The sequence below is a fragment of the Heptranchias perlo genome, chromosome 6, assembly GCF_035084215.1.
Source record: "Heptranchias perlo isolate sHepPer1 chromosome 6, sHepPer1.hap1, whole genome shotgun sequence".
In the NCBI taxonomy this organism is placed as follows: domain Eukaryota; kingdom Metazoa; phylum Chordata; class Chondrichthyes; order Hexanchiformes; family Hexanchidae; genus Heptranchias; species Heptranchias perlo.
This window is the reverse complement of record NC_090330.1, coordinates 45,701,188-45,717,518: the sequence shown is the minus strand read 5'-3', so window position 1 is coordinate 45,717,518 and position 16,331 is coordinate 45,701,188. Positions and strand designations below refer to the sequence as shown.

The window sequence follows — 16,331 nt, the reverse complement described above, 5'->3', positions numbered from 1 at the left end:
TTATGGCTAGTACCGCCGCAATTTCCATCCTTATTTCCCTCAGCAACCTAGGATGCATCCCATCCGGACCGGGTGACTTATCTACTTAAAGTACAGTTAGCCTTTCTAGAACCTCTTCTTTATCAACTGGTAGCCCATCCAGTATCTCAACTATATCTTCCTTTACTGAGACTCTGGCAGCATCTTCTTCCTTGGTGAAGACAGATACAAAGTACTCATTTAGTACCTTGGCTATGCCCTCTGCCTCCATGAGTAGATCTCCTTTTTGGTCCCTAATCGGCCCCACTCCTCCTCTTACTACCAGTTTACTGTTTATATGCCTATAAAAGACCTTTGGATTCCCTTTTATGTTGGCCCCCAGTCTATTCTCATACTCTCCCTTTGCCCCTCTTATTTCCTTTTTCACTTCCCCTCTGAACTTTCTATATTCTGCCTGGTTCTCATTTGTGTTATCTACCTGACACCTGTCATACGCTCCTTTTTTCCGCTTCATCTTACTTTCTAAGACGCCCCTATTAATCTCTCTTCTACCCTGCCTAACAGATTATTATAATCAATTATTATCCTGAGAACAAAAAAGCTCTTCCTGATATATTTGTTTTAAATTTATATTTTCCTCATTTCAATTTATTCTACTTTCTGCGGTCCAACTCCCCTGAAGTGACATTCTGGAATTATTTTTTGCCACTGATATTAGGAAAGAAATATAAATATTAAGTCACACCACCTCTTTAAATGGCAAAGAATGCACAAGGCAGTTAACCCCAAATTACGCTTCACACTGAAGCACACACAATTGCCAGCCTGGTTATGAATGATCAAACTTTGCGACAGTGCTGTAAAACGGGACCGGTGGGCGGGAATTGACCGGACGGCCAAATGGTTGGTTTGCGGCACTTTTTCCTCATTCTGAGGCCTGATCGCGCGCGGCCCGGCCTTGCCCGGCCCGGCCGGTTATAAACTTCATTTTTATGTTTTGTTTGTTTTTTCCCAGAAAAGAAGCGGCGGGCGGGGAGAGGAGAAGGAGGAGGAGGAGGAGGAGTGAAAAACCTTAAAATATATATATATAATTTTTAAGAACGTGCGCAAGATCGAGTGTTGCGGTGGCGGCGGCGCGCGCCCGCGGTAACCATGACGCTGGCTCCCAAGGAGCTGACGAGCCTGATCGGCATCATCTGCGAGGAGGCGACGAGCAACACGTTCGAGGGCCTGTCCACCGCCTTCCACCACTACTTCGGCAAGCACGACCACTTCCGCGTCGGCTCCACGCTCGTCATGTTGTTGCAGCAGCCCGACCTGCTGCCCAGCCCCCAGCAGCGGCTCACCGCCCTCTACCTGCTCTGGGAGATGTACCGCACCGAGCCCCTCGCCGCCAACCCCTTCGCCGCCGTCTTCGCGCACCTGCTGAATCCGGCCCCGGTGGCGGAGGAGCAGGAGAAGCAGCTCCTGGGTAAGGGCGCCCTGTCTATTATTAGCGGCAGTCGGGAGACCTGGGCACTGCCGCTTCTCTCATCTCTCTTTCCCCCCACCCCCGACTCTCCTTCCTGAAGGTGATCAGCGATTCTCAGTGAGAGTTTGTAGGGTTCAGGGGAAGGCTGAGACTGAGACAGGGGGAGTCTGAGACGCTGCACTTTTTGAGAGAATGTGGTCAGAGTTTTACATTTCTCGTTTTAACTTGCATTCTCACCCTGGACCAGAGCACACAATCTAGGCTGATCCTCCAGTGCTGCGTTATCGGTGGTGCTGTTCTTCGTTTGAGATATTAAACCGAAATCTTTCTGCCTTTTCTGATGCTTCACTTGGATGTGAAAGATCTCACTATGCTGTTTCTAGAAGTGGAGGGAGTTCAACTCAATTTCCCTTCTCCATACAGCAACAGTCAATGCACTTTCACCAATTATTGTATATGAAACGCTTTGAGTTCTTTCTGAGATTTAATGAGGTGCTATGCAAATACAAGTCTGTCTTCCTTTCATGTGATTCTGGGCTGTGCAGCATAGTATACCTCACAATAACATCAGATGACATTCACACTGGGGAATTAGATGAACCACTGTTCTTTCATCTTCAGTTCAAATTCAGCTCAGCCTGGGTGAAAGTCTGCAATTGCTGCTAAACTTCCTGCTATATGAAACTAGTTTAGGCAACATTCAGCTAGTTACTAATTGGGATTCCACAGTGCAAAACTGCCCATATATCAGCACAAACTGGTAATCTGATAAGAATGGCTGGTTGGGAAATGGACATGTCATACTGGTGTAGTAGCAGATGCAGTTTTGAGATTCAATTTCAGGTAGACTTAGAAAGCAACCTTGAGGCAGCTTTATTTTTCTTCTAGCCCATGTTTAATGCTGACACTAGGGGCAAAATTTGGTTAAGTATTCCATTCCACTGAATTGAATACAGTTGAGAAAACTGTATTTGAGTCCAGTTTCAGTAGCTAAAGGGACAGGGATGTAAACTATTCTACTTTCACCTCCTGAACTTATTTTGCATTGTAGAGGGGAACAAATAATAGTTCATAAACTCCCTGATTTATGGAGGCCTACTAATTGCTAACATGATTTTTTTATTTAAACTTTTAATTGAGTGTAAATTTGTGTGAAATCCAATGATGTATTGAAGATTGGGAATAATTTGAATATTAAAGTTTTATTTTCCCAGCATTCTAGAAATTGTAGCAAGTCAGTGAGCTTTAAAGATGCTGTGTAAGATTTATGTGGAAAAAATATACTTTTATTCAGAGGTCAATTGATTAACTTCCTGCATATCTGAAAGCCAAGCTACATTTAAGTAATTAGTGCTGGAGCTACATTAGTGGTCTGCAGCTGGCCTTGGCAGGTGAGTGAAATTGTTGTACACTCTTCAACAAAGCTGCAATTACAGTGAGTTCAGCTGAGGACCCTGCAGATCTGAGTTTATTGAATTGTAATGTTTACCTTGCGAGTACTCACATAATTTCTGCAGCTGGCAAAATGCAGACTGCAATTGTCAGATGGTGTAATTGTTGCTGGATGAGGGAGTGTTTTAGCTGGGTTGTAAATAGAGCTGAAACATAATGTGCTGTCTCTTGTTTGACTCCTCTTATTCACACTGCTAATATAAATCTAAGTATTGAAACATATAGACAGGACAAGCATATCAATAATCTTAAGTTTGCATTTTTGGAAAAATTGGTTGGCTTCAGAATAGGCTAATGAGGCCATAGCATGTTTAGATGAGGGTTGTTATTGTCTCCTTCCCCAAAGTAGGGATAAGTCAACCTGCCCTACATACCTGGCAACCAGTTTAAAAGCAGTAGCATCATAGGAACCAGCTGCTTGGCTCCACCTTTCGTCAGGGAATGATGGAGAAACAAAAGACAATTTAGAAAAAAAGAGTCAAGCATATATCTTAAATAGCATTCTGATTTCTTTCAGGAACACATTATTGTATGGAGTATAGTACTCTGAGGGGAACCTGTGGGAAATTATCTTAAACGTACAAGGAAAATTAAAATTCACTAATATAAATTTCAATAAAAACTCAATTTTCAAAGCTTTCTATAGTACTGTTTGGACTTTTCATGCTTTTTTGCTAATGTTTGAATAAACTTTAACAAATAAATTAAACTCCAGACTAAACCTTATTTTGTTGTGCTGTTTGACAGGATTCTTGCCACCTATTACGCCCCCAGAGAAGTTTTTTCTTTCTCAGTTGATGTTGGCTCCTCCGAGAGAGCTGTTTAAGAAAACTCCCCGTCAGATTGCTTGTATGGATGTGGGTAACATGCCTCAGTCTGTAGACATTAGTGGTCTGCAGCTGGCCTTGGCAGGTGAGTGAAATTGTTGTACACTCTTCAACAAAACTGCAATTACAGTGAGTTCAGCTGAGGACCCTGCAGATCTGAGTTTATTGAATTGTAATGTTTACCTTGCGAGTACTCACATAATTTCTGCAGCTGACAAAATGCAGACTGCAATTGTCAGATGGTGTAATTGTTGCAGCTAAATAGATAATCTATTTCAAAATAGTAGCTAGACTCACCTGCGTTTGAGTGAATTTTGGGACGTAGTAGCAATGCACACAAACCTGTGCCTCAAGCAGTGTTGTTTATAAGAGTTGATTGGTATCTGCTTTATTTTTTGAGTCTGCCACTGCTGAGTTTTGCAGCAAAATTTAGCAGGTTGAGGCTGAAAAATAAAATAAGTCTAGGTGTCATGTTTAAATGTTGAGGGCAATGGAAGAGATGGTGTGAACTCCCAACTGCAAAACTAGACTGGGATAGCTTAAGAACTTTGAGACAGGTGAAAGAATTCTGTAAGTGTTATGAAGAATGGGTCATGCATTTAAAGGCTAACAAGATTCAAGTGACTTTTGTAAATAGCTTGCACGTCACTGAACAGTTTGACATTCTCTGAATGTTTTCCAGTCCTTTAGACAGGCTAAGTGAGTGGGCATGAACATGGCAGATGGAATATAATGTGGAAAAATGTGAAGTTACCCACTTTGGGAGGAAAAACAGAAATGCAGAGTATTTTTTAAATGGTGAGAGATTGGGAAATGTTGATGTTCAAAGGGACCTGGTTGTTCTTGAACATGAGTCACTGAAAGCTAATGTGCATGAGCAGCAAGCAAGTAGGAAGGCAAACGGTATGTTGGCCTTTATTACAAGAGGATTTGAGTACAGGAGTAAAGATGTTTTACTGCAATTATATAGGGCCTTGGTGAGACTGCACCTGGAGTATTGTGTACAATTTTGGTCTCCTTTCCTAAGAGAGGGACTTGCCATTGAGGGAATGCAACGAAGGTTCACCAGACTGATTCCTGGGATGGCGGGATTGTCATATGAGGAGAGATTGAGTAGACTAGGCCTGTATTCTCTGGAGCTTAGAAGAATGAGAGGTGATCTCATTGAAACATACAAAATTCTTAAAGGGCTCAACAGGGTAGATGCAAGGAGGATGTTTTCCCTGGCTGGGAATTCTAGAACCAGGGGTCACGGTCTCAGAATAAGGGGTAGGCCATTTAGGACTGAGATGAGAAATTTCTTCACTCGGGTTGGTGAATCTTTGGAATTCTCTACCCCAGGGTGCTGTGGAGGCTCAGTCATTGAGTACATTCAAAACAGAGATCGATAGATTTCTAGATATTAAAGGCATCAAGGGATATGGGGATAGTGGAAGAAAATGGCATTGAGGTAGAAGAACAGCCATGATCTTGTTGAATGGCCTATTCCTGCACCTTATATTCTAACTGACTCCTTTCCATCTTGGAGTGGTTTTTAAAAAAAATGCCCTGTTACATGAACTTAATTGTATCGGACAATGCTGCAAATGAAACTTACTTTTTTATTGTTTCCATAGACATATACAGTGTCTATAAAAGGTGAAATGAATTAGATTTGTGCAAATGTCAGATTTTTCTTGCCTTGGTATATACTGGCACACTGACAAATTGCACAAAAATACTCCAAATAAATCTGACCAAAGCACTCAAAACAACCATCACTGTGGTACTACGTTTGATTTGAGTGTGAAGCTGCAGATGTGGAAGCAAATAAAGCATGGTGGTATTTCCAGTTGGGGGTCATTTTTTGTCAAGTCTGCAAAATGTTTTTAATATGGAACAAAAACAATGCATGCTGGAAACACCCAGAATGTTTGTTAGTAACCTGTGGAGAAATTAGATGAGTTAACATTTCAGGTGTAACCCTTCAGTTTGGTAGGAATGTTACTGTGCCCTGAAACATTGTGCTGAAATACTACAAGAGCCCTTTCTGACAGTTGCTAGTCTGCTTTTCCCAATCTATGTGAAGGTTAAAGTCCCCCATTAAGACCACTATGTCTTTGTTACACGCTTGTCTAATCTCTGCATTTATACAATCTAGCACTTCAGAGCTGCTGCTAGGGGTCCTATACACAACTCCCACTATAGTCTTAGATCCTTTCCTATTTCTCAATTCAACTCATAAGGTCTCTGTTGGCTGCTTACCTCTCGTTATATCCCCCTTTATCATTGAAGTGATTTCATCTCTAATCATTAAGGCTACTCCTCCCCCTCTTCCATTTTCCCTATCTCTGTGTCATGACATAATGGTAAACCAGGTTTTTCCCTGCAACTTCCCTGTACAGAATGATGCTGGACAGAGGCCTGACTCCTCATAGGCTAGGAAGGAAAGTCAGAGTCACCTTGGCAATTCTTATTAATTTTCTGGTGGGTGCCTACAGTTTCCTTGAGATCTTGTCACTTGCCTGTCCCCCATTCTCCGCCCCCCCCCCCCCAATGGTCTGTAGTGTGGGGGGACTATCTACCTATCTAATTAAAAATCTTATTGTTTCTGTAGAATTGTAATAGTGTACTGAGCACTTAATGTTGCTAATGAGTCTATTAACCATGTGACCATAGACCAGTCACATCATGGGGAGATTTAACCAATTTTTTTTGTTGCCAAGATAGTTCATCCCCCCGCCCCTGCCAGCTGACCCTATATTTTGCTCTTTGTCTCCATAATGTGCCTCCCAGTCCTTTTGCATCTCTCTGGGCCTGGTGATGATTTGCTCTGAGCCATTCCACAATTTGAAGTTCTCCATTCAATCTGCTGAAACAGAGATACCCCCTCAGCTGAGGCCTTGCATTGACTGATGCATTCCTGCTTCCTGACTCACGCCGCTCCCTCCCGACCCCCATAAACCATTCAACAACAGCTTGCTTTTATGTAGCGCCTTTAATGTAATAAAACATCCCAAGGCTCTTTACAAGAGCGTTATCAGACAAAATTTGACACTGAGTCACATAGAGATATTAGGACAGGTGACCAAAAGCTTGGTCAAAGAGGTAAGTTTTAAGGAGCTTCTTGTAGGAGGAGAGAGAGAGAGAGGTGGAGAGGTTAGGGACTGAATTCCAGGGCTTAGGCAGTTGAAGGCACACCTGCCAATGGTGGAGCAAAGAAAATTAGCGATGCGCAATTGGCCAGAATTGGAGAAATGCAGAGATCACGGAGGGTTGTAGGGCTGGAGGAGGTTACAGGGATAGGGAGGGGCGAGGCCAAGGAGGGATTTGAACACAACAATGAGAATATGAAATGCAAGTCGTTGCCGGACTGGGAGCCAATGTGGGTCAGCAAGCACGGGTGTGATGGGTGAATGGGACTTGGTATGAGTTAGGATACAGGCAGCAGAGTTTTGTATGAGCTAAAACTTACGAAGTTCTCCCTGATCCATCTGCCCTACATCTAGTCCTGCCTCTTGCATGCGCACGCGCGCGCACACCTTGCAAACCATGCTGTGGGAAATTGGCTAATTAGTACTATCGTGCAGATAATTTTACCTGGTTAGTGGTTGGGTCTGATGAAGGGTTCACATGATGAAACATCATAGCCTGTCTTTTCTCTTTACTAACACTGACTGACCTGTGTATTTGCAGTATTTTTTTTAAAGATTTCCAGCATTTGCGGTCAATAACATGAGAAATCCACTATAATTCAGGAAAAGCTGTGTACAGAATTTGAATGTAGCTCCCCCAACCTCCCCAAAGATTACATTGAGATAATTATGAATTATATTCAACGTAGCATCTGTGTATGTCTTTTGCATCGGCCCTAATTTTGCAAATTGCTAACATAGAAATTTGTTTTTTTTCTGATTGTGGATGAGTGTTGAGTTTTTGAAGCAGTACAAGGAAAAATATCAAATGTTATTGGCTCAGTGACTTTCTCCACAGATTAGCTAAGCTTTATAGACCAGGAAGATCCTGTGTTTGATCCCCAACGTGTGCTGAGTTAGCTGATCTCAGCTAGGCAGTAGTAGGGGTTAGGAAGGAGAAAACTAATCCGGGTTCTTGTTGCTGTTTGCTATCTGTGGAACTATACCCCAGCAAGAAGTCAACACCTTTACAGGAAGGAGGGAGGAGAAAGGATGAAAAGAAATGTTGCAATAACAGGACTGCATCAATCACAGGAAGTGATGCAAATAACTGCAGCATAAAGGGAGTCAACTTCAGTTTATCTGTAACAAGCGGGTGGAGCTGTCCTTTATATATTAATCGACTTTATATATTTGTACACTGTGTATAATCTTTTATTCATTCTGCAGAGCGCCAGTCTGAACTGCCAACACAGAGCAAAGCCAGCTTTCCAAGCATACTCCCTGATCCCGATCCCGACTCTTCCAACTCTGGATTTGACAGTTCTGTAGCAACTCAGATTATAGAGGCTTTAGTGAGTGGACCAAGGCCACCAATAGAAAGTAGGTAGTTTTAAATTGATCAAGATATTAGCAAAAGTGCTGTTGATGTAGAGTGTTTGACTTATTCACAGAACCCAAGTTCAAATCTGTCTTTTTTTTAATGAAGATGTTTTTGCTAGCTTTTGTTATGGCTGGTAGATTATTTAGTGCTACAAGAGTGTGCGGTGTTTGGTGTGGGACTGAATTAGCCTAATAGTAGTCTCAGAAATGGACACCATTAATATCAGTTGAGGCCATCCAGACCTCTTGGTAGATATAGCATGTGTAGTAATCGTAGATACGTGGAAAGAGAAGGAAGTAGGTGGGTTGGCTATATTCCTCTGTGTTAATAGCCACTTCCCTTGATAATACATCTAAAATGGGAAATTGTTGGTGCAAAGCTGCAACATCCTATCATATACATCATTTTCAATTCGGCAGTATAGATTTCCTAACTAGCTTGATTGTTTGGTGAGGATTTCCCTCCCATTAACTTGAGGGAGGGGTGAAGGAAGGAGAAGAAATCTATCTTCTGCATGCATAAGCCACTCAGCCTTCCTCCCTGTAAACGCTCCCAGATTGTGAGCTGTGCTGTTAAGCTGTCAATCTGGTGGTCTTTATTTCCCTTCAATTACAGCTCGAGAACAGCACACATGCTGGGTTCGTATGCTTTTTTGAAGTGGTTAATCTGTAAAGCAAAATAAATATATTGATGCTTTTAAAAAAGCACAATTTGCAGTATCCCTGACATAAGAAAATATTGCTCTAAAACAAAATAAGAAGGGAGCACTTAGTGGAATGCAATAAATGGTGTAATTGTGTTATTATGTCTGTTGTTAGAGACCAGTGTTGTAGAAATGTCAACCCATTTTGGTCCTGAGTTGCTCTATATAGATACAGCTACTGTGGATTCCTTTTTAAAATGTGGTGTAATTTCTTTATCATGGCCAAAGATACAAATTAGATCCAGCTGGAGTTTCTGCATTCTGTCAAACAATTACTTCTAGTCATTTGAAGACATATCAACTATTTGGCACTTCAGTTTTTTTCCTGTCAAATTTTCTCTGGTGGAAAAATAAAAAGCTAATCATGGTTTTCTTTTTCTTGTGTGAAGGTCATTTTAGGCCAGAGTTTATTCGCCCTGCTCCCCCACTTCATGTGTGTGAGGATGAGCTAGCTTGGCTGAACCCAACAGAACCTGATCATACCATCCAGTGGGATAAAACCATGTGTGTTAAAAACAGCACTGGGGTGGAAATTAAGCGCATCATGTCAAAGGCTTTCAAGAGTCCCTTATCTGCACAGCAACAAACGCAGGTAATTGCAAATAAGTATTACTTTAAACAGCTAAATCATTTGGAGCATCAATGAGCTGCACCACCAACACTCAGTGTTATGGAATTGCCCCTATGATTGCCAGTTCCAGCCGGTGAGTCCCGATATCAGCTCAGCAATTAAGAGATGACTCTGAATGGTGCCAGGTGCTTCCTGATAATGAGGGAGGGAAAGTCATGGGTCCATAACAGCAGATGCTTGGGACAGACAGTGCATGGTATGGAAATTCACTTTGGTAGGAAGAATAGAAAGGCAGAATATTTTAAAAATGGTGATAAACTATTAAATGTTGGTGTTCAGAGAGATCTGGGTGTCCTCGTACAAGAAACACAGAAAGTTAGCATGCAGGTGCAGCAAGCAATTAGGAAGGCAAATGGAATTTTGGCCTTTATTGCAAGGAGGTTGGAGTACGAGAGTAAGGAAGTCTTGCTAGAATTGTACAGGGCTTTGGTGAGATCACACCTGGAGTACTGTGCACAGTTTTGGTCTCCTTACATAAGGAAGGATATACTTGCCTTAGATGGGGTGCAACAAAGGTTCACTAGATTAATTCCTGGGATGAGAGGGTTGTCCTATGATGAGAGATTGAGTAAGAAGGGCTTGTATTGTCTGGAGTTTAGATAAATAAGAGGTGATCTCATTGAAACAGATAAGATTCTGAGGAGGCTTGACAGGGTAGATGCTGAGAGGTTGTTTCTCCTGGCTGGAGAATCTAGAACTAGGGGGCACATAGTCTCAGGATAAGGGGTTGGCTATTTAAGACTGAGATGAGGAGGAATTTCTTCTCGCAGAGGGTTGTGAATCTTTGGAATTCTCTACCCCAGAGGGCTGTGGATGCTTAGTCGTTGAATATGTTGAAGGCTGAGATCGATAGATTTTTGGACTCCAAGGGAATCCTGGGATATGGGGATCGGGCAGGAAAGCGGAGTTAAGGTCAAAGATCAACCATGATTTTATTGAATGGTGGAGCAGGCTCAATGGGCTACTCCTGTTCCTATTTCTTGTTTCTTACAAAGTAAAATACCTTGAGAGGGGGAAACATACCCAGAAGTGATTTCAAAGCAGGATTACTCCTAATCTTTTCCTAATGGACATATTTAACTTGTGATAATTAAACAAAGGTTGAATTTTGTAAACATGGACAAGCAGATTTTTCACTCTTCCCATGTGGGATGCTGTGGAATGTAAACCAAGCAGGTAGACGGAGCTGTCCTCCATCTTCTCTTTCATATATCCTATCAACTGCCTTAGAGTGGCACTGGTGGAGGCTGCAAATATGTCGCCTGCCAGTGTCTTCAACTATCGAAGGGGGGAAAAAAAGGGAAGTTCCTGTACTGAAAACAAATACACTGCTTCCTCTAGCTCTTGATGCATGGCTCTGATGAGAATGATCCAGTGTTCTGTGAAAATGAATATTGAGCCAGAGGACTGGAAGGTGGCAAATGAAAAAAGGAGATAAAATACAGGAAATCATGGGCCGGTTAGTCTTACCTCAGCTGTTGGTAAACTGAGAGTCTATAATACATGATGGAATTACAAAATACTTCAAAAAATATGACTTAATTAGGACCAGTCAGCATGAATTTCTAGAAGGTAACTTTTGTTTGACTAACCATATAGAATTCCCTGAAGAAATGAGGATAAATAAAGGAAATGCAATGGCTATAGTTTGTAAAGAGTTTTAAAAAGCATTTAAGATATCAGATGAAGAGACTTATGCAAAGGTAATGCCACATGGATGCAGAGAAAGTTGAAGGGCAGAAAGCAAAGTGTAGGAGTGAAAGAAAAATTCTTAGAATGGAAAGATTTGGTGAGTGGTTTGCTCGGGCTGCTGATATTATTCTGGACTTGGGAATTGAGGGATCAATATAGAAATTTGACATCAAATTTAGATATGGAAAGTTGTGACCTTAAATAGTAAGATCATAGGTGAGGAGGAGGATATTATTGAGTTAGCCTGCACCAATCTGATCAATTTCTGTATTTATTGCCATGATCTGAATCAAAACAACAGCAATTTGCATTTATATAGTGCCTTTAATGTAGTAGTAAAACATCCCATAGCACTTAACAGGAATGTTATCAGACAAAATTTAACACCAAATCAGATATTGGGACCGGTGGTCAGAGGTTGGTTTTAAGGGAGCATCTTAAAAGGTGGAGAGATTTAGGGAGGGAATTCCAGAGCTTAGGGCCTAGGCAGGTGAAGGCGTGGCCGCCATTGGTGGGGCGCTGGAAATCGGGGATGCACAAGAGGCCAGACTTGGAGGAGCGCCGAGATCTCGGAGGGTTGTAGGGCTGGAGGAGGTAACAGAGATAGGTAGGGGTGAGGCCATGGAAGGATTACAGCTGTGAAATGACTCCCGATGTGTTCATATACATACACTTTACATGTGTAACTTTTAGAATTTGTGTATACTGTAAAGTTTATGCAGTATTCTGTGTTAGATCATTATTTTTTTAAGATGTTGGGTCTTCTAACAGGTACAATCTACTATTCTCAAGTTTATGCATAACCGTCTGCACTGAAGCTTTAATGCTTTCAAAGTAATTTCTGCAAACTTCTTGCGAGACAATCCAAGGTTCGCTTTGAAGATGTAACATTGTACGGGGAAAAATGAGAAGTGGGGAGGGTGGGAATTAACTGCATTCAGTTTCATGAATGTTTAAAAAGTTAGAATTATCTCATTTCTTCCAGTGTTGAAAATCATCTTAACAAAATTTCTATCTGCATTAATGTTAGTTCTATGAATACATATGCTTAAAATAAGGATAATTTAATCCTCCAGTAGTAATTACTGGGTAATCATCTGATGGTGTGTCTGCAAATTGGTGCACATCTGTGCTGTACCTGAGTGCATGGTCCTCATGTAACAATGAGTTTTTACTTTTATTTCCTCCACGTTAGCTCCTTGGTGAATTAGAAAAAGATCCAAAGCTAGTTTACCACATTGGTCTGACTCCTGTCAAGCTGCCTGATCTGGTAGAAAATAATCCTTTGGTTGCCATAGAGATGTTACTGAAGCTAATGCAGTCAAGCCAGATTACAGAGTATTTCTCTGTACTTGTGAATATGGATATGTCCCTTCATTCCATGGAAGTTGTAAATAGGTGAGTTGTGTGGTTTTTTTATCCCTTCAATTTTCTTTGATTTTTCATCTTTTACCGCTGCTCTCCTGAGGACAGTGACTCTTGTTGGAGTACATTTCCACATAAAAAGGTAGTGCCTTACTCAAGCCACCCTTCATGTGTGAATCTGGACAGTGTGTTGACAGACTGTCTCCGCTGTAATGGTCTCCATTGACAGTCAATCAGTTGTGCCCAATTCTGTCTTCAGTTGACATCCACATTTCCAGTAGGGAGTCACTGGACAGTGGAACTTTGATATTTTAAATGACTAGCACTTCAAAATTTAACTTTTTGCTTACATTTGACCAGTCAACATAAAAAGTGCTGCAATTCTATAAAGGTTAATTTATTTCTAAACTAGATGCTTTATTTTCAAAATCGTTTACTTTTGAGTATTCTGGAATTGTTTTTCTTTCTTGCACTCTCCTATACTGAAGATGTTGATTTCTTGTCGAGTATGAATCCATGGGCACGAGTCACCGTCCTGTATCTCACCGGAGCGGCGGCTGTTTGCGCCTTGGCAAGCTGTTCAACTGCGGGGAGCACAGTAGCCTAACTCTCTTCTTTCCTCACCTGATGTCTACACAAATTCACTTCCAGAATGGGTCACTGGGTGGCGATTCAGGAATGTTCTTTCAATGAAAATTTGTCAGCTCTTTGTATAGTACAAGTTTCTGGTTTTGTAGTTGATTGCTGCTCTTGTCTTTTTTGTAGGCTAACCACAGCCGTTGATCTTCCTCCAGAATTTATTCACCTCTATATTTCAAATTGTATCTCCACTTGTGAACAGATTAAGGATAAATACATGCAGGTAATTAACTTGCTTATGTGTAGTTGAATTGATGAATCTTTTCTGCAGTAGTTGCTAATAATCGTATGCTTCCTTGCACGTTGTACAGATATTCTGGGGTATCATTAGAGAATATTTGCTTGGGTCTTGCCATGCATGCACCAACTGAGTTGGCCAGCTCCCAAGCCTATGTCAGGGGGTATGCAAGAATACCATGCTAATTAGTTACCTCCTCTTTCCCCCTTTCCGAATAGTGTGCCTGAGGCTAAAACTAGTGGTCCGCACCATAGCATCCTGTTCGATTCTCAACTGCAGTTTCTACCCCACATCTGGTCAGTCATCAAGGTTGCATTTTTCCCATCTCCCTTCTGGCCCTCAAAAGTTTCCTATATGCATTTTCGTTGTATCTTTAATCTCTTCTATTTGCTCTCGCTCTCCTTCCCCCCACAATAAATCATCATTTCTTGCTTCACGTTGTTGAGTTATGTGAGACATTTTTTTATATGATTGCTTTACAAGTTGTTGCTTCAGCTTTCCGGACTGTCCACCCTAAGTGATATTTTGACCTTTTTTAAGGATTGAAAAGGACTATATAACTTAGGATTTGAGAGTATAAGCTCCATCTTATGGAGAAATCCTTATCTCCCAAATACATAGGGTAAAGTTTGACTTAGCACCACAACTAAATAGCATACATTTCGTGCATATTGTGCACTGTATTTTTACCCTCCATAATGGAGGGCAGCATAAGAGATGTAGGTGAAGACATGAAATCACTATTAATGTGAACGTTGAAAGGAAACACAACCAGCAACAGAATTTTGTAAATGTTAGACAGAGCATAGTTTATGTCAGATTACCTGTAAATTCCAAAAAATGCCTTTTACTGATCATACTCTTTCTGATTTTGAATAATCATACTAGGAATTAACCTTGTCTCCAGTTTTCAAAAATTAAAGACTTTTTAAAAAAAATGTCATTGGATTAGGCTAGAATGAGGCTTAGCTAAGATTCCTCCTCCTCTCATTTTCCTTACCCATCCACCACTACTCAGTGACAGCCTGAGGGGGGAGATGGGTGATTAGAGGAGGGCAGCTTCTTAGCTGAGCCCATCATTTACTGTTAATAACAATAACAACTTGCATTTATATAGCGCCTTGAACATAGTAAAACATCCCAAGACTCTTCACAGGAGTGTTATCAAACAAAATTTGACACCGAGCCACATAAGGAAATATTAAGACAGATGACCGAAAGTTTGGTCAAAGAGGTAGGTTTTAAGGAGAGTCTTAAAGGAGAAGAGAAGGGTAGAGAGGTTTAGGGAGGGAATTCGGAGCTTAGAGCCTAGGCAGCTGAAGGTACAGCTGCCAATGGTGGAGCGATGAAAATCGGGGATGCGCAAGAGGCCAGAATTGGAGGAGCGCAGAGATCTCGGAGGGTTGTAGGGCTGGAGGAGGTTACAGAGACGGGGAAGGGCGAGGCCATGTAGGGATTTGAAAACAGGATGAAAATTTTAAAATCAAGATGTTGCTGGACCAGGAGCCAATGTAGGTGAACGAGCCCATGGGTGATGGGTGAATGGGACTTGGTGCGAGTTAGGATACGGGCAGCAGAGTTTTGTATGGGCTCGAGTTTACGTAGAGTGCAAGGTGGGAGAGCATTGGAATAGTCAAGTCAAAGCTCAATTGTGAAGAATGGTTGATTACGCCTGCTGGTGCCCTTGGAATTCTACCCCAGAAGGAGTCTTTTTGTCTCGCCTTTTGGAGGGGAGGTGAGAAAATTGGGAGGAGAAAAAAATGTCAGTGAAGTTCAGTTATTTATAGAGTGCTGTTTGTGCAAAATTCTCCACTAATCAACTGCATCTATGCTGTATAAAGTTTGTACTGCTCAGAAGATGTGGAAAGGAAGCTAAGTGATCTATTAAATTTTTACCTGTGATGCTGATGACAATGTAAACTCTCTGTCTGTTATCTTCTAGAACCGTTTGGTGCGTCTTGTTTGTGTCTTCCTCCAGTCTTTGATCAGAAACAAAATAATCAATGTCCAGGACTTGTTCATTGAAGTGCAGGCCTTCTGCATTGAGTTCAGTCGAATACGAGAAGCAGCTGGCCTATTCCGATTACTGAAGACACTGGATACTGGAGAAAATCCTTCGGAAGCAAAATCATCAAAATAATAAAAGGCAAGGTTCAAAATTTCAGAAGACTGGAAAGACCTTTGTCGTGTGTTGGAACCTTTTCTGTGGTTTCAGTGCATAATTGAAAAATAATTAGTTTTGTTCAAAAACAGTAAGCCTTTCTTAACCAGCAAGTTTGCCCAAAGGGGACCTGATTTATTTTCTTGTTATACAAGTGTACAAACTGATACTGATGAGCATCTTGGTCACTTTTTGGGGATAGAGTTGTTGCATAGCAATGCACATCTTTGCTGACTTCTATTTAATTTGTGGTAGGATATGCTTTCTATAAGAAAACTGTGTTAACCAGTTTATTTCTGTTCTGTATACCATATGTATATACACGTTTCAGGTTATTAAATGCATCTACAGACTGAAAGTTAGGTAAAGTACAAAAGTAACTGAATTTGTGCACCATGTTTGAATTGAAAAGTTCATGGATGTTGATTATAAAGTTTTATTTTAATTAAAATGCTGAAATATGAAGCAATCCATACTTTTGGTTACTGATACTTAAATGAAGAATGGAGGGGTGGAAATTGCATAGCCCTGTCCTGCCGGCTCGACTGATCACAGGGAATGATCCCTGCCTGAGGATTGAAAGAAATTGGTTCTGTGCCTCATCTGTATATTCAGGGCAACCTACTGGTCGGTGCTCGTCACAGCTCACCTGATGGAAGAATGCAATTTTGGGCCA

General features: G+C 41.3%; 1 protein-coding gene across 1 annotated transcript; it reads left to right on the top strand.

The window, feature by feature from the left end:
- The first annotated feature begins 917 nt into the window (after positions 1 to 917).
- cnot11 (CCR4-NOT transcription complex, subunit 11) lies at positions 918 to 16,331 on the top strand. Its single transcript, XM_067986221.1, has 7 exons — positions 918 to 1,450; positions 3,650 to 3,814; positions 8,073 to 8,225; positions 9,319 to 9,521; positions 12,448 to 12,650; positions 13,383 to 13,479; positions 15,437 to 16,331. Exons 1-7 carry the CDS (start codon positions 1,132 to 1,134, stop codon positions 15,632 to 15,634), a joined length of 1,338 nt encoding a protein of 445 aa, XP_067842322.1. The 5' UTR covers positions 918 to 1,131; the 3' UTR covers positions 15,635 to 16,331.